At 43.3% G+C, this 21,327-nt stretch overlaps 1 protein-coding gene across 1 annotated transcript in view; it reads right to left on the bottom strand.

The window, feature by feature from the left end:
* INTS9 (integrator complex subunit 9) overlaps nucleotides 1–21,327 on the bottom strand; it is a 60,412-nt gene that overhangs the window by 19,107 nt on the left and 19,978 nt on the right. Inside the window, exons 7-12 of the mRNA XM_058801866.1 lie at nucleotides 20,621–20,741; nucleotides 18,775–18,909; nucleotides 16,092–16,203; nucleotides 10,201–10,381; nucleotides 7,983–8,043; nucleotides 985–1,156 (exon numbers count right to left, since the gene is read on the bottom strand). Of these exons, the coding sequence (XP_058657849.1) occupies nucleotides 985–1,156; nucleotides 7,983–8,043; nucleotides 10,201–10,381; nucleotides 16,092–16,203; nucleotides 18,775–18,909; nucleotides 20,621–20,741 (782 nt within the window). The remainder of the gene's footprint in view (nucleotides 1–984; nucleotides 1,157–7,982; nucleotides 8,044–10,200; nucleotides 10,382–16,091; nucleotides 16,204–18,774; nucleotides 18,910–20,620; nucleotides 20,742–21,327) is intronic.

The following is a 21,327-nucleotide window of genomic DNA, read 5'->3' as shown; positions in this document are numbered from 1 at the left end:
AGGAAAATAAACTTAACAGTGAGACTCCATTGTACCCGTGCTGTGGGAGTAGGTTTGATTTGTTCCTCAGGGCTCTCCTCCCCAGTTCTAATTACTTTGTCCAAAAATCCACACCATTTTTACCTGGCTAGGTCACACAGAGCACACCTCCCATTATCTCAGAGCTCCTCAGACACAAAATCAGGAGTGAGGACCTAAAGGGTGATTGTTTGCCTTCTCAGATCAGGACAATGCCCACTGCAAGGCTCTGTCAGGGTGACACATCAGGTACAAATACACCTGATCAGCTCCAGGGAAAGCCTTGAAGGATTTTTAATCAGGGTCAGCACTGGAAGCAGATGGAGAGAAGTGGAAGAACTTAAAAGACCTGTTGAGCACTGAGAAAGGAAACAGCTCCCCTGGGGAATGAGCCAGAATGTACCTTCAGCTACAAACGTGTCTGCCAGGCAAAAACTGCCTGAACAAAGCTCAGCCCAAAGGCAGGAAGAGCTCAGATCCCTGTGCCAGGTCTGTGTGGGGTGCACACTTCTGGGACAGCAGAGAGCACAGAAACCTCTTCAGAAACCCTGAAAGACGAAAAGGCAGGAGAAGGGATGAGGAAAAGTTTCTTCCTGGAACAGTTTCTTCCTTTCTGACCAGCATCCATTAGGTCTTGCCTGGGTTTAACTTGCAGCCAGCTGCTTTTAATTCAAAAATTAATTTCCTGTAGGCATTTTACTGCTGCGCATAACAAAGATTTTGCTCAGACGTGGCAGGAATAGACTCTGCATGGCAAAGGTTGGCTCTGCAGGGCTACACTGAATTAAATGGCACAATAATTACATTTGTCCCTGCAGTCAGTCCTGGGGCCCTAATTTAGATAAGCTCCTACTGAAGTGAAAAACTTCTGTCCCAGAACAAATGAGCAAAGCCCCAAGGATGTGGCCACACTTAACCAGAGTGCATGAACTGTTAATCTGATAATGATATCAGCATTTTACTTACCTGTGAATATAACAGTGTTCAAGCTGGATTTTCCCCACAGCTCCATGAAATGCACCACATCCCCAAATCTGAGAGAGGGATGCCCAGTGAACACCACACAGGGCTGCTTGAAGTCATTGCTGAAGTCTCCATGGATGCTGGGATAATGTTTCAATTTGTTTGTCTGAATGAGCTGAAAGAAAAACAAAAAAAATCCAGACAGTGCAACTTTTCATGCCTCTGTGCTTGAGTGTGTTTGTTTACATGAGATTATAAATGTTCTGCAATTTATTCCTAACTCATCAGAGAGTCCCTTAGATTTTTCCAACAAATTTAGTCATGACTGTCATAGATGTTATGGAAAGGAAGTCAGAACATGGGGCCTCCAAGTCCCTGCTCTCACTTCTTTGGTACCAGCAGGGTGGTGACTGGGAGGAAACTCTGCAAACACTCCCTGCTTCGACTTCCCTGGTGTGAGCAGAGTGCTCAGCTGCCAAATTCACAATAAGCTCCTTTTTTCCTATTTGCTATGTCTGCAAAGAGCTCTGGGCTCATGTTTAACCTGCTTTTCTTGCATCACAGCAGTAGCAGGCACTTTTGCCTTCAACAGAATGTTGTTGAGCTTCCCTGGTCTAAAGGGTTCACACAAAATCAGAGCTGCTGAAAAAGAACAGACTGACTTTCCCTTCCTTAACTGTCTCTGAAACCAGCAATAAACATGAACTAAGAGCAATAAGATGTTTTGCAGACACAGTGCAATCAGCTCTGCAGGTGGAACAGATTTCTTTACTAAGATGGAGAAATTTATTTATCAAGGCACTTTTCAAAGAATTTTGCTTTATTTCTCCTGCCACTGTTTTCTAATCTGCAAAACAAGGTGCAACTTAAAAAGCAATTTAACAACCAGGCTGTGAAGCACTTTCATGCAATATTTTGCAAGTTTTTCCTTGGCAGGTATATGCATCCATCTCCAGCATGAAAATAACTGTAAACACAGTTTAAAAAGCAAGGAATTTAACACATGAAATCACAGACTGAATAGATGAGAGAAAGATCATGGAGATAAAGAGTGTGAGGGAAGGAGGGAGGCAAGGGGGCTTCCTTTGTCAGCCAGTTTCAAAACGAGGTTGGGCTGTTCAACAAATCATAGAATCCTGGAATGGTTTGGGTTGGAAAAGAACCTTAAAGCTCATCCACTTCCACCTCCATTCCACTGTCCCAGGGTGCTCCAAGACCCATCTAAGCTGGCCTTGGACACTTCCAGGGATGGAGCAGCCACAGCTTTTCTGGGCACCCTGTGCCAGGGCCTCTCCACCCTCACAGGGAAGATTTTCTCATTTTCTCCCTAATATCTCATCTAAACTTTCCTCACTTCAGCTTAAAGCCATTTCCCCATGTCCTGTGTTACTTTGTACCATGGCTGATCTAAGGTTCCTGCATGGAAATTTCTCATCTAAACTTTCCTCACTTCAGCTTAAAGCCATTTCCCCATGTCCTGTGTTACTTTGTACCATGGCTGATCTAAGGTTCCTGCATGGAAATTAAGAGAAACTGGGAATTTTCAGCCACTTGTGCACCACAAAGCAGAATTCAAGGTTATTCCATAATTCTGTAGATGCACATGGATCATTTCCACGTGGATCCTTGAATCATGGAGGAGGTAGAAACTGGACTACATTTTCTGCAGTTTACAAGGAATAGCTAATTCCCATTTAATCTTCAAGAGGGAAATTGGAAAAAAAACACCCAATAACTGCTCTGGCAGTTGATAGGCACTGAATCTCAAAAACATTCCTGCAATTATACTGGTAAAGATTTCTGATTAACACATCTGGAGTGCAGGGTTTAGAATCTAAACTTAGTTTCAGTAATAAAAACTGCAGTTTAGCAGACAATGGGTAAAACAAATTTGAATCCATAAAATACTGACATTTAAATGAACTTGTAGGAAATGGCCTCAAAAAGCTTTTTTCTGTTTGTTTTTTTTTTTTTGAGGGAAGTCAAGTGTCTCAAAATTGAAATTGCAGAAGCACTTTCAACTGGGTAAACTGGAAGAGGAGGATAATTTCTATTTCAAGCATTAAATGGGATATGTGACATTCCAGGGGAAAACTTTTCCAGGACCAAGCAGATAGGTCAGGGAAAGACATTTCTAAATCCAGCATTGACCTAAGACACTCCTGAAAAATCACAAAACTGTTGTTCCAGCTTCTTCTTTCACAGGCCGCTTCAAATGATATTAATTTGTATGCAGCATTCAGATTTTTGGGAAGATTTGAGGGCAGCACTGGATGTGGAAAGCACTGAACAGCTCATTTCCCTGCCATCCCTCCACAAACATTCACTGCTCAGCAACATAAAAGCTGTATTTTCTTCAAAGCCTTATGGAAGCTTCAAATCCTCTCCTATTGCTTTGTAAAGAGACACAGGAACTCTAATCCAGTTTTCAGGAGCTCGTTGGTGACGATTCTTTTTTCATCTTTTCTTTTTATCTTGCCAGATCTTTTCTGCTAAGTCTGGTGAGGCTTCAGAGCTCAGCTCACAATCCCTGACTCTCACAGGTGGACAGAGCATGGGTGAAAGGCTACAAAAATAAGTTTAGAGATGTTTTACTCCAAGGGGAAAGCAGCTGGTAGATTTTAGTATCTACAGTAAAGTCTCTTCTAATCACCCCATCAAAAATATACGGAGCTCAACTTGCAAAACAGGTCCAACAAAATTTCCCAAGTCATTAAGGGGACTGAGTTTGGAATGATTTGTGCAGGTTTTTTTGTTATCTCCAGATGAGATGGGGTGTGTAAACTTTGCTGTGCCATGGTCAGACCTCCAGCTGGGCCAAACCCAATGCCTGGCATTGAGCCAGTCAGTATTTCCACAGTGGGCTTTTTCTGGAGAGCACAAGCAACATTCAGAACATCTTTTTACAGAAAGAACCACTATTGACTGAAAGCTTAAGAGATAGGGGCTGGTAAAGTACTGGATCAAGAGAGTGAGAGCTGCGTTTTTCTGAAATCCCAAATGGTTCTGTGCTTCCCTTTAAAGCTGTACACTTGATTTACAGGGTCAGCAACTGCTGCTATAAACAGGATAAATCTCCAGAGCCTTTGTGTATCCTTTGTTGAAGTGAGCCAAAATACACAGATATTTACTCTGTGTGTGTGTGTGTGCTCTGTATCCAGAATGTGGAACAGATGTGGCTCCTATCAGGGAATGAGAGATGCATTTATTACTTCACCTCCCTCACTCCATCAGATCAACACTAACAGAGGCCTAATTTTATCACAGAATATCCAGAGTTGGAAGAGACCCCCATGGATCATTGAACTCCTATATGATAATATTTATTATAAAACAAACCATAATATTCCACAATCACCTGGTTCCAGGTATTTATTTAAATGTGTTATGCAGGAACTGGTAAATGGAGGAGGGAATCAAAGATGAAGAAGACAAATGGTGGTTTTTAAGATCACAAAATCAATATTACTCCCACCCTGGCTCTTTTTTGAGTCAGAAAAAAGGGGTTTTGCAGCCATTTCTCTTAGATCTATCTAACAGAATCCTTAATAGGAGCACAGTAAATCCAAATCCTCCCTCCACTGGCAAATACTGATCAATACAAATTACCTCTCAGATTTTATTGTTGCAGACATTTAGAGGAGTCTGGATTCACTTATCTTAGAGCCTGAAATTGTCCATGTGCAGATCGAATGGAGAGGAACAATTCAGCTCCAACAATTGAGCCATTCCTTTATAAACACAAAGCCTCCAGCTCCACAAAAGGGATGGGGCAGAGTGTACAATCCATGGATCCTGTTAAAATTATCAAGGAGAACCCTAATTGCTCATCTGGGGCTGTGCTGGGCTGGGATATTCCCACATGGAATGTGGGAAGACACCAAATTCTGGTTCTGGGATACCAGAATAACAAATCTAAACTAAACAAATTACTGGTTTGTGCTCCACAGTATCTAGCGAGGGACTGTGGAGCCTCAATCTGAGCCAATTTAGACAGTTGAACCTTGGATAGAATGGATACAGGGGCTTGGAAGTGAAAGCCACCCCCTGCCTTGCCAGCTGTGTTGATAAATATTTGGGATCTCCAGCTTTTGACTTTGCAGTCAGATCAACTCTTCCCTCAGAAATACCTTTTAAAAGAAGCTCTTTTAGTTAGGGCACCACTAAAAGGCTGCAGGAGAGACTTCAACAAGAACCTGGACACTCAATTTTTACTAATTTTAGTATGAACTGATGTTCAAATCCATCCCTATAAACCTGAAGCACTTCAGCCCACATTCCCTGCTCCTAACAGAGGGAAAGTATTCCCTGTTCACTCAACTCAGACTGATGTTAGGAAGCAAAGTGCCACCACGAGAACTGTACCAGGACTGTGTAGGAGGAGGTAAGATGAACATCTACTGCTCCATTAAAGTGGAATTAAACAAGCAGGGAGAAATGTTTTAGGTCCTCTGCAGAGCTGAACATGTGTCTGGCTTTATTCAGCAGAGCAGAACAAGGAATGAGTTCAAAACACGCGACATAAATCATGAAAGGAAAATTTCCACGCAGAGAGGATGCAAAAGCTTCAAACAACTGAGCGGAGAGAGTGAGGAGAAATAAAAATAGTAATTGTAGAGACAATGAAGATGCTTTTATTTACCCTCTTGTGACAATAATAAAGGCATAGTTAAGTGAAATGCCAAATACAATCACAGCTGATTAAAGGACGGAATTATTCTGTTCTACCACACATCAGGCACTGCTGGAACTCATTGCTGCAAGGGACAACATCGAGGATTTGGGGGATTTTTTTGCCTTCCTTGTTTTTAAATCTTGCTGTTTATACAACTAACAGGAACATCAAATTTCAGGACCAGCAGCATGCTGGGCTGGGCTTGTTCTGTGGATAATTAGAAGCTTATTTCCTGGCCTGTCCCTCTCTGATGTATCATGCCAGGCATGTTATTAATGCTTCCTAAGAAGTAAGAGGCATGTCTGAGTAATTCCCTATTTTTCTCCAACAACTGAGCAGTTAAGCACATCTTTTCATGATGGGCAATTTCAGCACAGGTTACATTGCACAAGCCTAGCATTACTTTGAAAAAAGCCAAGCAATTCTCCACTAACAACCTCTCTGATAGAAACCATCATTCACTGTCTGCTTCTGATACTCATTAAAAATCCCCTGAAGTGCCAGTAAGCAAAGCTCCTGCTTGGGGGGGAGATGGGTTGTGGAGGCCCAGGATTGTGCTGGAAAGAGATTTTCTGTATGTTTCACACTGTGTGAATGAAATGGAGTGTCAGGTGGGAGATTTTGGAGGTTTAACAAGGGACACAAGGCATGTGCTGAGCACTGGGGCTTGGCATGGACATCCCATGGGATATTCCATGGGATATCCCATTCCTCCCTCTGTGCAGGGATCCACTGCTGGGAGGCCTTTCCTACATAATTACCTGATCTACACATGAAGCACAGAACAGTTCTTGCAAAGCTGTTCCAATAATTTAGTAAAATCTCACAATCAACAGGCCCCCAGAGACTATAAAATGTCCCAGGAATTAGAGGACAGAGTTATCACTTTATAAACACAAAAACCCATTGTATAAGATGGGTTAATTAATCCATTCTTTGACAGCTGCATGTTTGGCTTCTCATTTTTGGAAGGGTTTTCACTTCAATCTGCCAGTTCCAGTGAATATTGTAAATCAGAATATGGGCTGGCAGTGAATCCAATGACACTGTGGATCAACAAGGACATCCCAGAAAGGAGGGATGGAGGGCAAGACAGAAAGCACAGCCACAGCAAGGCTGCAGAGCCTCATACTCAGAGAGTTTGGAATTGATTTATCAGTGGGAATGAATTTTTTGGTTATAAAATAAGTGGTGAACAGGTGGCTTGCCCTGCAGTCCACATTATTCTTGGTAACAGATTATACATAATTCACTGCACATCCTGCTTGCAACACATTCAAGCATCTGGAAAGAGCGAGGGCTCCTGGTCAGATCCTACTTCCAACAACCTTTGAAGCACCTACAGATGATAGATATGATGGGTAATGGCAATTTCCAGAACAACTCCCTGGATGAGTTATATCAGAGGAAAATACCCACCCAGTGTCTGTAAAAGCATTGAATTTCTGGGCTCTTAAACCTGCCATGGCCACTCTGCACATCTCATCAAACAGTCTGGACCACAGCAGCTGAAAGAGCCAAGTTTCTGCATGTCCCAAATGGCTCAGTGGCTCACAGGAGGAGGATTTAGCTAAAATTCTCAGTCCTGTTTCTTCCTTTCCCAGCCTGCCTGTTGTTTACTTCAGTGGGAAAGCTACCTGTTCCCAGAGGAGAATTTCCTGTCCTGCTGTGTGAGGTAACTCTGAAGGCATCAGTTTTATTTAATGTCTGCTTGGCTAAAGCTGCTCCTAAAATTATTATTTTGTTGCAGGAAAATCCTCCAAATCCTCATTCCTCTTTGCTTCATTACAACACTCAAGTAATTTCATTTAAAATTGCCACAGACAGCACTCAGTGCTGCAAACTTTATATTTTGATATCAAAATCTCTCTTTCAAGATATCATTCCTCCTGCAGCAGACATGATGCCTGCTTCAGTGAGGGAGGAAGGAGCTGGCATGACTAAGCTGTCTCTGATAACAGCTCTTCGTTTCACAGACTTGGAAATAAACTGCTTGGACAAAGGGAATGCTCGTGGTTGCAGCTGATAAGAGCAAACATCCCACACCAGATCTCTTTCTGTGGGGGAAGGACTGAACCAGGCCAGCCTGTGCAAGTGATAGGCTGGAATAAACAGGGTAATTTTGGAGTTTAGGGAACACCATCACTCATTCCTCCCCCATGCTCCCAAATTCATCACAGAAAGCAAAGGAAAAAAAAAAAACACTTTTATGAAAAATTAAACAAAACTTAAATAGCTGTAAATGGGTTCATGAGAAAAATGAAAAAATGACAGCTACAGTGGGTGGACTGTGATCCAGAAAATTAACAAGACCATGGTAACTCACCTCAGCATGGGGAAAAGGAGGTTCTGGAAGATACACCTTTGTTTGTTTGTTATGACACAACCTTTAAAAGAAAAGGAAAGCAGGCAGAGTTAGAGGTGCAGCACATCCTGCAGCATCTGCTGCCATCTACTGTTACACTCTTGGAGCAAACTGGTTTGGATCTCGGGCACCAGGTGCAAAATACCCAATTTGTCCTGTTGCTGCCAGGGTTTCTGGTTGGAGACCCCACACCAACAGGACACAACACCTGAGTCACAGCAGGATCACACAGAGATGGTGCAGGGCAGCTGAAGGTAATTCTGTACACACTGGAACAGCTCCTCTGCTGCTCAAGGTAAATCTGTAACTCAGCATCCACAATGGTTCCTCATCCAGATTTAAAAGCCTGTCAACAGAAAAATCCCACTTGCCTCATCCACTTCTCAGCAGTGACTTGGTCTTTTTGGTCATTCTAATCCAATTTTCCTGTGCATTTATTATTGGTAAATTGCCTCTCCCCACGGCCCAAGGCTCACAGTGACCTGGCATTTTCCATCAATCACTTATCTTTAAAACAGATATTGAGAGCTGTGGATGAGCTCTACCCAGACTCCTGATTCATCCTATTACAGCAGCTAAAAAAAGCTGCTTATCAGAGGTCTGGGTGATGTGACAATGATCTGCAGTGACACTGTCCTGGTGGCTTTTCTGGGAAACACTGCCTGGCTCATTCTTGCACTTTATTAAAAAGAAATGAGCCTGGGTCAAACTAATTTTGATAAAGTCTAAGGGATACTAAGAGCAAGGCACTTCCTTTAGCTGAGTAAGGGGTAGAATTAAAAGCTGGAATCCCTGAATATCAACCACAGTTCTGACCCTAAACCTCTATTTTACAGATGTTCAACCTTTGCCTCCATTTCCATAAATCTACCAGGTTTCAATAATCTTTACAATTCTCCTGAGGGATCAAATCCCACAAGATTTCCAGGATCTATCTTTTCTTTCCTGAACTCCCAAATCTGGAGAGGAAGAAGAGAAGAGCTACCTTATTGTGTTTAATACTGCAGAGCATGTCTCCATTGGTAAGAATGTGGAAAGAATTCCAAGTGGTTGAGTTCTCCTTTCCAGGGCTCAGAATCACAGAATGGTTGAGGTTGGGAGGAACCTCCTGAGATCACCAAGTCCAACCCTGCTCAAGCACTTTCAGCAGAGCAGATCATCCAGGACTGTGTCCAGCTGGATTTTGATGTCTCCATAGCAAAGTCTCCATAACCTCTGTGCACAGAGGCTGCAGTGTTTCACAGAACCATGGAATGGTTTGGGTTGGAAGGGATCTGAAAGATCACCCAGTTCCAATTCCCTGCCACGGATATAGACACTTTCCACCGTCCCAGGCTGCTCAAAACCCCATCCAACCTGGCCTTGGACACTTCCAGGAGGATCAGTCACAGCTTCTCTGGGCAACCTGTGCCAGGGCTCATCATCCTCACAGGGAAGATTTTCTTCCCAATATCCCATCTAACCCTGCCCTCTGGCAGTTTAAATCCCAATCCCTGGTGGAATTTCACGTGTTTTGATTTGTTCTGCCAGAGGGCCTTGCTGAAGAGACTGAGCCCTGATCCTCATTACATCCTATCAGGTGTTTATACACAATGATAAAATCCCCCTGAGCTTTCTGCTCTCCAGGCTGGAGAGTTCCAGCTCCCTCAGCCTCCCCTCATCTCCACGGCCCTGTGCTGGCCTCATTCCAGAAATCCCACATCCTTCTGGTACTGGGGAGACCAGAACCCCACAGAACACTGTCCATGTGGCCTCAGCAGCGCTGAGCACAGCAGGATCTCCTCTCCTGACTCTGCTCTGCCTCATGCAGCCCAGGACGCTCTTGGCCTTTTCTTGCCATGGCTCAGCAAAATTAAGCCTGAAAAGTCTATTTTGCTTAGCCAGGGACACTGGGGGGGGCTAAGACTTGCAAACAGGCACAGCTAAAACTCACTCAAGTCAGGAACATAATTTACTCATTAGGGTAAGCACCAAAAAGCAGAGATTGAGTTTGTACCTTCTATAGGAAATGATCCTTCCCTAATTATAGAATATATTTTTACACAAACACACACCCACCCCCTGGTGACTCCAGGAACATGTTCACAATCCTAGCCAGGATTATTTTAGAATCCGTCAGGTAGAGATAACCTGCACCTGCCTCTTCCCACAGCTGAGGGTGCTGTCCTGGCACACCTACCACTCAGCAAAGATCTGGGAGAACTCCAGGGAGCTGTTGGCAACAGGTGAGATGAAATAAAAGGGGACATTGGAGAGTCCTGCAGAGTCAATGTACTGATAGAGGCACTCCAGCAGGTCGTAGATGACTCCAGAGGGGTAACAGGGAACCAGGACATTGCCTCCATTCCGGACAGTCATTGCTAGGGGAGAGACAATGAGAGAAATCAGTTCACTGTCTTTGAATTTAAACTTCTAATAAATTCCCTTAATCCAAATTTATATAAAAAGCAGCTTTTGCATGAATTAGCACAACACATTATGCACATGAGTTGGGAAGAAGTTTGGCAGTAACAGGGAACCAAGACATTGCCTCCATTCCGGACCATCATTGCTAAGGGAGAGAAAACGAGAGAAATAAATTAATTGCCTTTATATTTAAACTTCTAATAAACTCCTTTCACCCAAATTTATAGAAAAAGCAGCTTTTGCATGAATTAGCACAATGCATTATGCACATGAGTTGGGAAGAAGTTTGGGAGTAACAGAGAACCAGGACGTTGCCTCCATTCCGGACAGTCGTCGCTAGGGGAGAGACAATGAGAGAAATCAATTCACTGCCTTTGTATTTAAACTTTTAATAAATTCCTTTCACCCAAATTTGTATAAAAAGCAGCTTTTGCATGAATTAGCACAACACATTATGCACATGAGTTGGGAAGAACTTTGGAACTAACAGGGAACCAGGACATTGCCTCCATCCTGGACTGTCATTGCCAGGGGAGAAACAATGAGAGAAATCAGTTTACTGCCTGTGAATTTAAACTTTTAATAAATTCCTTTCACCCAAATTTATACAAAAAGCAGCTTTTGCACGAATTAGCACAACACATCATGCACATGAGTTGGGAAGAAAACCTGTGATCATTAAATACATTTATTTCCTGCCCGTTCCAGGCTAAGTGGAGTGATTCTACTCCTTTAGCTGGGGGCACAAGGAAAACTCCTGACAGGAGAGGGCAGCCGTGCACTGGCACAGGAGGATAAAGGAGTGACACAAACCACCTCACCATCGAAATAAACCCTGCTCCTACTCCCAGCTGCCTCCAGAGGGGAAGGACAACAGCTCCCAGGTCTCAGCCAAAAGCACTGCACATGGTGTGCTGTTCAGTGCTTGCATTTCAGATGGAAAGCTGAAGGTGTGGTTATTTCAAACAGCACTCAGAGCCAGAAATGGGTGATGGAATGTTTGGTTTTTTTAAAAACACTAAATATTTCTGTCCTTTCTGTATAACAAGAGCAATTTAAAACTTGTAGACAGCATGAGACTAGATAAAAATGAGAAGAAAAAGGAAATACAGGTTTACTCTGTAACTGAGACAGATCTGAGCACAACAGCAAAAGCAAGCAGAGCAAACATTGTGTTCTTTTGGCAGAACGAATTACAAAAACACTGCACCTTCTGGGAAAGCAGAAATACTTTGTTCAGCTCAGTGAGCAATTTCACCTGTGGGGTAAAACCATCCACTGCTGTTAAATGCAGTGCAGCAATAACAGCATGCACCAAGCATTCCACAGAAAGCTGTGGAAGAGCCTGAAAATACAAATATTGCATCCCCCCAAATCCCTTCCTTGACTTCAATTTCCTGCTGAGCATTGCTGGGGTATGGATTTAACATTTTAAGGGTCTTTTTGCCCCTGATGGAGCAGAATCTTCCTCAAGGAAGATTTTTTCTGGCTGAATGTTTAAGTTTTATGGAGTTCGGGAGGATGCACAGCCTAGTAGGAATTTTCACATGCATTTGTAGTTGTTTTACTCCTTGTAGCAGTCAGTACCTCTGACACTGTGCTGATCAAAGGCCCCTTGTTTATCACTTATAATACAACTGCAGGGTAGGGGATTTATTTCTCCAGGCCCTTTGCAAACTGTACCACCCAAATATTTGTGGAGATGAGCAGCAACAGCTCACATTTGTCCAGAACTTGAGATGTTCCCAAACATCCCAGCAATGTGTGACATTATCCCCCTCACCTGGGCAAATCTAAACTATCCCAGCTGTAACCAGGATGTGAAGAGAGCAATGAGGAGGTTAAGAATATTTTCAAAGCCATCTGGAGGTGGAAGTTGAGGCTCTGAATTTACACAGAGACATCACACACCCAAAAATTCTGCAGAGGGAAGTACCTACACCCACTGCAGCAGGAATGGTGCACAGGCCAGGGATGGGATGCAGAATAGAGGTAAAAGAATGTGTCAGGCCACAGAAAACCTGAATTCCATTCCTTTGTGGTGCTTTGACCCTGGCTGGAGGCTGGGTGCCCACCGAAGCTGCTCTATCACCCAGCTGGGCAGGGGAGAAAATGTAACAAAAATCTTGTGGGGAGAGTTAAACCCAGGGAGAGATCAATGACTTATTACCATTACGGACAAAATAGACTTGTGGAAATCAGTTTAATTTATTTCATGTCTCTCCACAGGGTACAGGCCTGGCCAGCACCCTGCTCCAGTGTGGGGTCACAGCTCCTTCAGGCATCCCCCTGCCCCAGTGTGGGGTCTCCAGGTGGATTTCTGCACCCTTGTGGGGCACAGCTGCCTCTCCCTGGGCTGGGAATCTCAGCTTTGGTGCCTGAAAAAGCTCCTGCCTCCTCTTCCTCACTGCCCTAGGGGTCTGCAGGGCTGTTCCTCACTAATCCTCATTCTCCTCTTCCCTGGCTGCAACTGCTCCTGCACCGTAACTTCCTTCCCCTCTTCACTCTGATATCCCACAAGTGCTGCCACCTTGGCCAGCAGTGGGTCCATCCTGGAGCCAGCTGGGATGGAGAAAACTTCTAGAAACCCCTCACAGAAACCAGCCCTGCAGCCCCACACTACCAAAACCTGGCCATGCCAAAGCCAACACAGCCTGAATTCCCAGCTCTCCCTTCCTCACAGCCACTGGTTCCCTGGAAACCCCAACATTTTCTGCTGAAAACAAGCACAAGTTCAAGATTCCTGGGGCCACAGAAGAAATAACAGAGGGTAAAGTCTTGGAGGAGATGTCAGCTTGAGTTTCTGCCCCCAGCAAAACTGAAGAGCTGTTTTGAGCAATAATGGATATAAAATCACAATCTTGGGAGTGGAGAAAGATTCCAGCCAGATGCCCACCAAGCCAGGGATCCACAAAGGGTTAAGAATCACCTCCCAGCTTCTGCAAAACAGGGGTGACAACCTTTCCAAAAATAATGCTTTCCACACAAGCAGCAGGTCCAGTCTGGCTCTCTGCAGCACTAAAACAACTTTTCAGAGTTGTCAGCAAGAGGACACATCTATCTGAAAGTTGTTTAAAGCCCAATTTATCTTGGTGACTGACGGATGCTCTCTCCTGATAAAAGTTGTATAATAATCTTGGCATTTCAAATTTAGTCTCCTTCAGCAGCTCCATAACAAGTTGTTCAATTTACAACTCACAAAGAGATCCTTGCTTTCCCAACAGCTGCTGCCACAAGGTCGAGTTGGCACCTAAAAAGCAAACTGTGCTCTTTTCTGCTCTCTATAAACACACACAGCCTCACACTCACACAAAATATCACCAACTGTCCCCACAGACAGACTGGCAGCTTTGCTGCTACTGCCCAAGGCAATGTGGAAATAAAACTGCTCTCCTTGAGCTGCAGAGTGCTGCTGCTGCAGAGCTGAGCAGGGAAAAAAGGGGCTTGGGGTAAAGTGGATGAAAACAGACAGTGAGGTGGAATTTTCTGGGATGAAAACAGAGAGGGAGGTGGAATTTTCTGGGATGAAAACAGAGAGTGAGCTGGAGTTTTCTGGGATGAAAACAGACACTGAGGTGATATTTTTACTTCCATTTCTGTGCCTCACATCCCTCCTTCACAAGCATGCTGGTACCTCCTCATACACACTTTTGGGGAATTTTGGTCTGCTTTAGAGTTTTTACCTTGAGTGTTCTGAGCTGCTTGTGCACTCCCTTGAATATTTTGGAAGTGAGAAAACATAGATGAAAACCACTGTGCTCAGCCTGCCTGCTCAATTGCTTTTCCCATTAACCCATTGCTTCTGGACTTTTTATATATTTGAAAGAAAACTGATGTTGAGTAGATAAATATAGCTGGTGTCATGTAAAAGACAGCCCTAAACTGCATTAATATAGAAATATTTAATTTCTTCAGATTGCTGGGTTTTGGCAAGTATCACTCAAATTCCAGATTCTTACAATGGCATTATTTTATCATCTTCCTTTGGTCTTTAATGATTTTCTCATTTCTCTGAGTTTGTCTCATTCAAGACAGAAACTGGTTTGAGGACCTGCAAACCCCTGAAAAGAGTTCAGAATGTTTCTGTAAACCAGAACAAGTTGTGCAGACAAACAGCCACCTGCACTGACACATGTAACATGTTTATTTATACACAGCCAACTTCTGGATTCTGCCTTGGCTCAACTACAGCCCTAAGACTTTAATTTGTAAATGCATTTTAATGAACAGTCTCACTCTTGTTTACTCAGTGCTATAGGAGGGGATTGTGCCACTGTTTGTCAGAGGGACAGTGACCCCCATGAAGGTCCAGAGAAGGGCAGCACATCTGGATTTACCAACACAATGTCACCAGAGCTGATCTGTGGCAGCTCACAGGGTAATAAAATTCAGTGTTTAAAAACAATGAAAAGGCAGGTGAAACACACACATACACACATGTAAAAACACACATTTAGGAAAGGAAGTCACAGGTGTTAACACAGCTTCAAGGGGAGGTTGAACAAAACCACTGGGCATTGTTAGCTACACCAACACATCTAATTCAGGAAATTCCTGAAATAAAAAACTTAAAGATCGTGAGAGCAAAGTATCCCAGAATCCCACCCTGCTCTCCTGCAGGCATATGCACACAGTCCCTGCTGGAGCCAGGATGCTGGCAGAGAGGATCTTTAGTAAAACCCATAATTACCATTCTTATAAAATGCCAAAATGTGCTCTATTAACAGATATTTAGGATCATTGAGCGGACTGGGTTGGAAGGGACCTTAGGGATCCTCCAATTCCAACCCCCTGCCATGGGCAGGGTCCCATTCCACCAGACCAGGAATTTAGTGTGATTTAGTTTTCTCATGTCTTTTGGTAACCTTTGTCAGGATCCTTCCATCATGAGCTTTTTAGTTTTATTTGTAAAAAGTAGTGAATTTTAAAAAAAGGGAAGATCTCTGATGAAAGAACAGGGAACATAGAGCAGGACAGCCATGGAAGAGTGGTTTGATGAAAGAAGGATGAGAGCACAGAGGAACTGAGCAGGGGGAAGGGGAGAAAAGCAGAGAACAGCACTGGATGTGACATTCCAAACAGGCTGGAAAATGCTGCCATTCACACTGATATCACAGCTTTGCAATTATCAGCTTTTCCAGCTGTGAAAGCGTCTGATTAGGTTTTATATATCTGGGGGTCTATAAATATATCTTGACTTTTTTTTTTTAAACAGAGATTGTGCTGTTTGCTTTCGATATATTTAAAAGTCAGGTGTAAGAAGGGAAGCAGATGTGCTTGTTTTCAAAACTGAAAGTCATAAAAAGCATATAAAGATTTTACTCTGGCTGATCCACAGGAAGGAAATAGTAATATTTCAGCTGGGAACAATATCCACATAGCCTGTTGGCAGCCAAGTGACATACTTAGCAAACCAGGAGCAGCAAGTGATTAAATCTCATTATACCTGTTCCATTCCAAAACATTTTAGGTACAACTTGTGTCTCTCCAAGCACTTACTGTATTAATGACACCAAGAGCACATCGTAAAATCTAAACAGGTAGTTTTATGCCAGGAGCTATAGCTGGACAACTTATTCATTTCCAGGAATCTCAGAATTATTTCCCACCCAAAGCCATGAATAAGATGATAAAACAGGCAGGAGATTTCTCTCAGTGACCTACCCAGGTTGCTGCAGAACTCTCCCACCATTCCATCGGGGTTGGCAGTGGGGATCTGGGTCAGCCCTGTCAGGATGAGAACGTCGCTGTTCTTGAGGGAAGCCTGGTCCATGGGCTGGAACAGAGCACAGGGAAATAAAATCAGGAATGGGACAGTTCCTCCAGGCAGGACATGATGGATACAGTCACCAAACATTTTATACCTCACACTCCTCCATCTGTGGAAAACTAACTTGTTTTATTAAAGCAGAATGAAACTGCAAACCCATTTCTCTGCATTAGCAAACAGAGAGTAGATATTCAGAAATCTGATGTTAGTGTGACACTAAATACACATTCTTGACACTGAAAACGTGGCATGATCCAATCTTGATAAGGTGAAATCCAATTCTCTGTCTGCAGATGGTGAAAAGGTAACTGAGCCTCACTCTGGGTTGGGATGTCCTTGCCACAGCTACTGATTAAGCAAAAGTGGGCAACTGCTTGGCAGCTGTGTGGTATCTTATGGTTATTTACTCTCAATAAACAACTCTCTGCAGTCTCATCAGTCAGGAAAGATTTCTGCCAGAAGAGACAGATGAAGAGATTTCCTCTGCTGAGCCCCCAAGACCCTGCTCACAGCTCTCCAGAGCCATTCTGAAGCAGTTGAGAAGGACCCTGCTCTGTTAAACATGCAGGGGAATTTCATATCAACTCTGACAGGAGTTGAAACTGTGCACCCCCTTGTAGGATCAGACCTGACACGTGAGATTTATCACAATCTTTGACTCTCTCCAGTGTGTCCATGAAAATGAAATGCCAATAATGCGATAAAAAATAATATGGAATCTGCCTGTGATAATGTACATAATGATTATGGTATATTAGATCCCCATAATTTCAGATGCCATTGCACTGAGAGGGCCTGCATTGATCTTTGTGGGTTAATGTAAAGAATATGTCTTAAAAGGCTTTTAGTGACATGTCTGAACCTGTGCTGTCAACTCCTGTTCTCCACTTCAGTGGCAACGGTGTCAATCCAGCCTCAGGAGAGGGGGAGACAAAATTTCAATGGAAACCATCTGCCAGAAGAACAGGGAACAGTCAGTGGTGCCAGGCCTAAATCCCAATTCACTGCAAAAGCAGCTCTGGATATGTTCAAAGCAGATCCTTTTTAAAACAAAATGCAGTGACTTTTTTCACACCCTGCTAAAAAAATGGGAATTTCATGATGAACTTTTCATCATGATCATATGGAGAACCAGGACAGACAAACAACTTTTCACTCCTGAGGAAGAAATGATTTGTTGCTCACAATTCTGACTGTGTGCCACTCAAGAGATACTGTTATCATTACATATTGTCTGTCAAACATCAAAGAGATGATGAAGAGCTGGTTGGAAGCTCCCAAAAGCCACACACAGAAACACCAGATTGTAGCAGCCTGTGCTCCCAGGGATTAACCCCAGGACAAAAATTGTCCATTGTCCTCAAAAAGCATCTGGAAGCAAATGCAAGACAATGATGATATGGGGTAACATCTGTGATGTGGTAAATAACAAGGAAAGTACAAACTGAATGGGATTTTAACTATCTGTTAAATATTTCCTTTCACAGATGTGCCCATGAGCAGCTCACACCATTCTCTGCTACTGGGACTTAATTTCCTTAAAACCAGAGATTTTACCAGAAGCTTCCAGAGAAATGTTCACCTTTGGAAAACAATGAAGTCTGACCTGATAAACTGAATTTCTTTTCATGTCAGTGAGGAGAAAACATTCTCAGCTACCAAATTACTTCGTACAGGGCAAAGTTTCTCCTCACAGAAATATTCCATTCACACATTATCAACTACTGCTGCTCCTTCTCCAGGAGGGGATGAGAGCACAGCCCAGGATGGAATGAGGCTGATGAGAAACAGGGATTTAGAGGCTCTGATACATTTTGTGCACCTAAGGATGGCCATACTATTAAGGATCATTTATCTACTGTAGTTTCTCAGCTGAGAACAAGCTTTTAAATGAGGGATGCTCAGAAGCAAAGCTCTCCAGCAGACACCCACTTGGGGGAAATCACTTAGTGATCAAAAACCTGACACATCTTCTAAATTATTTTTAAATACCTCCTGCAATAATGCTTTTAACTATTTTGACAACTTCTGAAGCGCACGGCACTGCAAACTTCAAGCCTTTCTTTGCAGTAACAATTTATGGATCTAGAGAGAATTAATTTACTGGAAATTACATCTACAGCACTATAAAGACTTTGCCCTTAGCAGAGCAGGGTGGAAAAGTTGGCAGCCACTGAGCTATCATTCCTCCTAAGGAAGGATGTTTCAGAAGTGATATAAAGCAGTCTGTGAACTGTCTGTGAAGATTCTTCAGTCAAATATGGATTTTTTTAAAAAAGTCACTAATGCTCTTTTGTTTAACTCTATTGAAAATGTCCTCTTTAGAGTGAAAGACAATTCCACAGTTTTAAGTGAACATCAAATCACTAAGAACAAAGAATTTTAGTTATCTTTCCCTCATAACTATTGATACCTGTCATTTGTCAGGGTATGTCTTATCAATGCCCATTCAGTCCAGGCACTGATAACACAGTTACCTTAAAGTGGCCTCTACCTTAAACCTGATCCTAGCTGGAATAACCCCTTTTTTTGGAGCAAAAGTTCCTCCTAAAGACTAAGGAAAGTCAGGGGCTGTACCTGAGGGTGTGTTGTAAGCAGAGAAGATCCTGAAACATAAGAAACCTTTTCATAGTGTGACTGGATAATCCAATTGGAGCTCCCAAGAGCGTAGCCCGAGCTCAGAGGGGTGACCTGCACAGCACCAAACAGCTCCTGAAACACACAGTGAGAGACATGAACTTGAGAGAGCCCCAGAAGAAATCAGGACAGGTCATTTTGTCATCAGTGGTAGGAATTTCAACAGCAGTTCTGCTGCTCAAAGCCTTTGTGAAGCTGTTCTGCTGAGAATTACACCTGCTGGTTTTACCCACCCATGTCTAGCAGGACACATGCTCTAAAAAAGCTTTTCCTGAGGCAGGGCCTCCATAAAGTTTCTCTTCCATGAGAATTTTATGGCATCTGAGTTCACACTGAACAACACCTCAAAGTGAAGGAATCAATCTTGATCCTTAATCTTGATCTTCTGCTTGTCTCTGCTGTATTGAAGAAGTTTGTGGGAGCTTTGCATCTTTGAAGATTCTATTCTCCTTTAGTCAAATTAAATTGGTATTGGCCAGCAGGAGAGAAGGAAGGACAAGCACTTCTATATTGATATAAAAACTCTGCTTGGGTTGCAAATTTTACTGTGGAAAACAAATTTAACCTCAAACTCACCAGCTTTCTAACTTTATTTCTTTTCAAATGCTACCTGCTGGTAATTTAGCAACAACATCCTGCAAACTCAAACCACATTTTAGTTTCAGTGTAAGCAACTTGACAGTTGCCTCCTTTGCAGGTGTCATTAGGAATTGTATTCCTTCATCTGTACCCAGGAATGTGGAATGCTTGTTTGGAGAAAGGAAAATAAACCTCCCTAATGTGATCTGCCTTCTGGTTACTGAATAATAGAACAAGCACCTGATTCATGCAATACAATGATTTTTCTAGTATTTCAATACATATTTGGATGCCTTGAAAAACAAGGCAGGGTGCCTTCATTCCTCAGAGTGTGCAAGCCAAGGCTCTAAAGTTTGATTATTTGAAAAGTTAGCTTTGGGAAGAGAAAAAATAGAGTTTTTTTCCCCAATAACTACAAAAGAATGATTGGCTGAGACACACATATCTAAAATTAAGGGAGATGCATCCACACTGTGAGGACAGTCAAAAATTAACTGAAACAATTCATGGATAATGAGAAGTCACAACTTACTTTAACCCATATTTTTATTTTTTAAGGCCTTTGAGCAGCAAAACCAGGTATCACAGCCCAAACAAGAGCAGGGATCATGGCACACATGCTGCCAACAATCCATATGGGATCTGCAGGCTATGGAACTGTGGGTTCAGTTCATTCTGGAAACTACACTGGATTATAGTCAACAGCATTACAGTCAATAACTGTGAGCTGGAAGCCCTGGGAAAGGAGTTTCTGAAGTTCACATTGAACCATTAGGTTTTGTTTACAGTCCCTAATTTACAGTATGAAACAAAGTGGAGGCTAAAGCACTCTGAAGATTCCCAGAAGTGAGACTGGGGAGCTGGGAAGGGGATGTGGCTTAGAGACAGAGAGGATACATTCACTCCCTGCATCCTCCCAGCTCTCAGTGGGCCAGCCATCAGCTCCAAATTTGAGGGCACACCACCTTAAAGTTGGCCTCCCCAAGGAAGAGAAGAAACAAATGGATATTCCCTGATTTCACCAAACAAGAGCCCTTCCTGGGAGGCAGACTGAGGGGCAGTCTGTGTAATCCTGTCTTGCTTGCCTGTGCCAGGGTAACTAGATCCAACCAACACAGGATTTAGAGGGGAAAAGCTGGGGAACAATTGTTGGTGTTGCCCTGAGGAGTTTTGGTGTTGCCCTGAGGGCAGCTGTCCAGGTACTCACGATTTTCTGGGAGTAGCCCACCAGCTGGATCTTGCTGAGGGCTGCATTCACCTCAGGCATGGTGTAGCACTTCCTCCACATGGACACCTCCACTGCATCCTTCAGCGGGGCTGGCAGCAACCTGTGAACACCAGTGGAAGGTTCTGTGGGGATCCAGAACAACAGCTGGTGCTGGACCAGCTTCTACAACCATTTACATTCTCCACATCTTTCATTTTACCCTTTTAAATTTTTATTTTCAGTGTGCCTGGTGCTTCAAAGTGAGGAGCAAAGCCACATTTCCCTCACCCTGAGGACTGCTCTCCAGCTCTCTTTGTTGATGTTCTGTCCAGCCCTTGCATCAAAGAAATAGCTGTGATCAAGGTGTTACCGCAACTCTTGGGGTATTTTCATCCCTGATGAAAAGTGCTGGTTGATTTGAGATGTCAACAAGAAACACACCTCCAGCACTAGGATCTCAGATCAGTGTCCATTTTTTATATCATAATAATATCATTTTTTATATCATAATAATCTGAAAAATTCCCTAGTAATCTGAAACAATCTGGTGATTAAAGTACAGCTACCAGACCACGAGCAGGGATGGCCCTGCCGTGATTTCTGCCATTGGTCTCTTCCAAGAGCACATGTCCCTGCAGCTCAGCTCAGCTTCCCTGCCTTCAACCCCACTTCCCTCCTGAGTGCCCTGGCAGGGACGCATGAGCTGA

This window comes from Ammospiza caudacuta, chromosome 3 (genome assembly GCF_027887145.1).
Source record: "Ammospiza caudacuta isolate bAmmCau1 chromosome 3, bAmmCau1.pri, whole genome shotgun sequence".
NCBI lineage: Eukaryota > Metazoa > Chordata > Aves > Passeriformes > Passerellidae > Ammospiza > Ammospiza caudacuta.
Note: the sequence above shows the minus strand (reverse complement) of the source record. Positions and strands in the feature narration are given on the sequence as shown.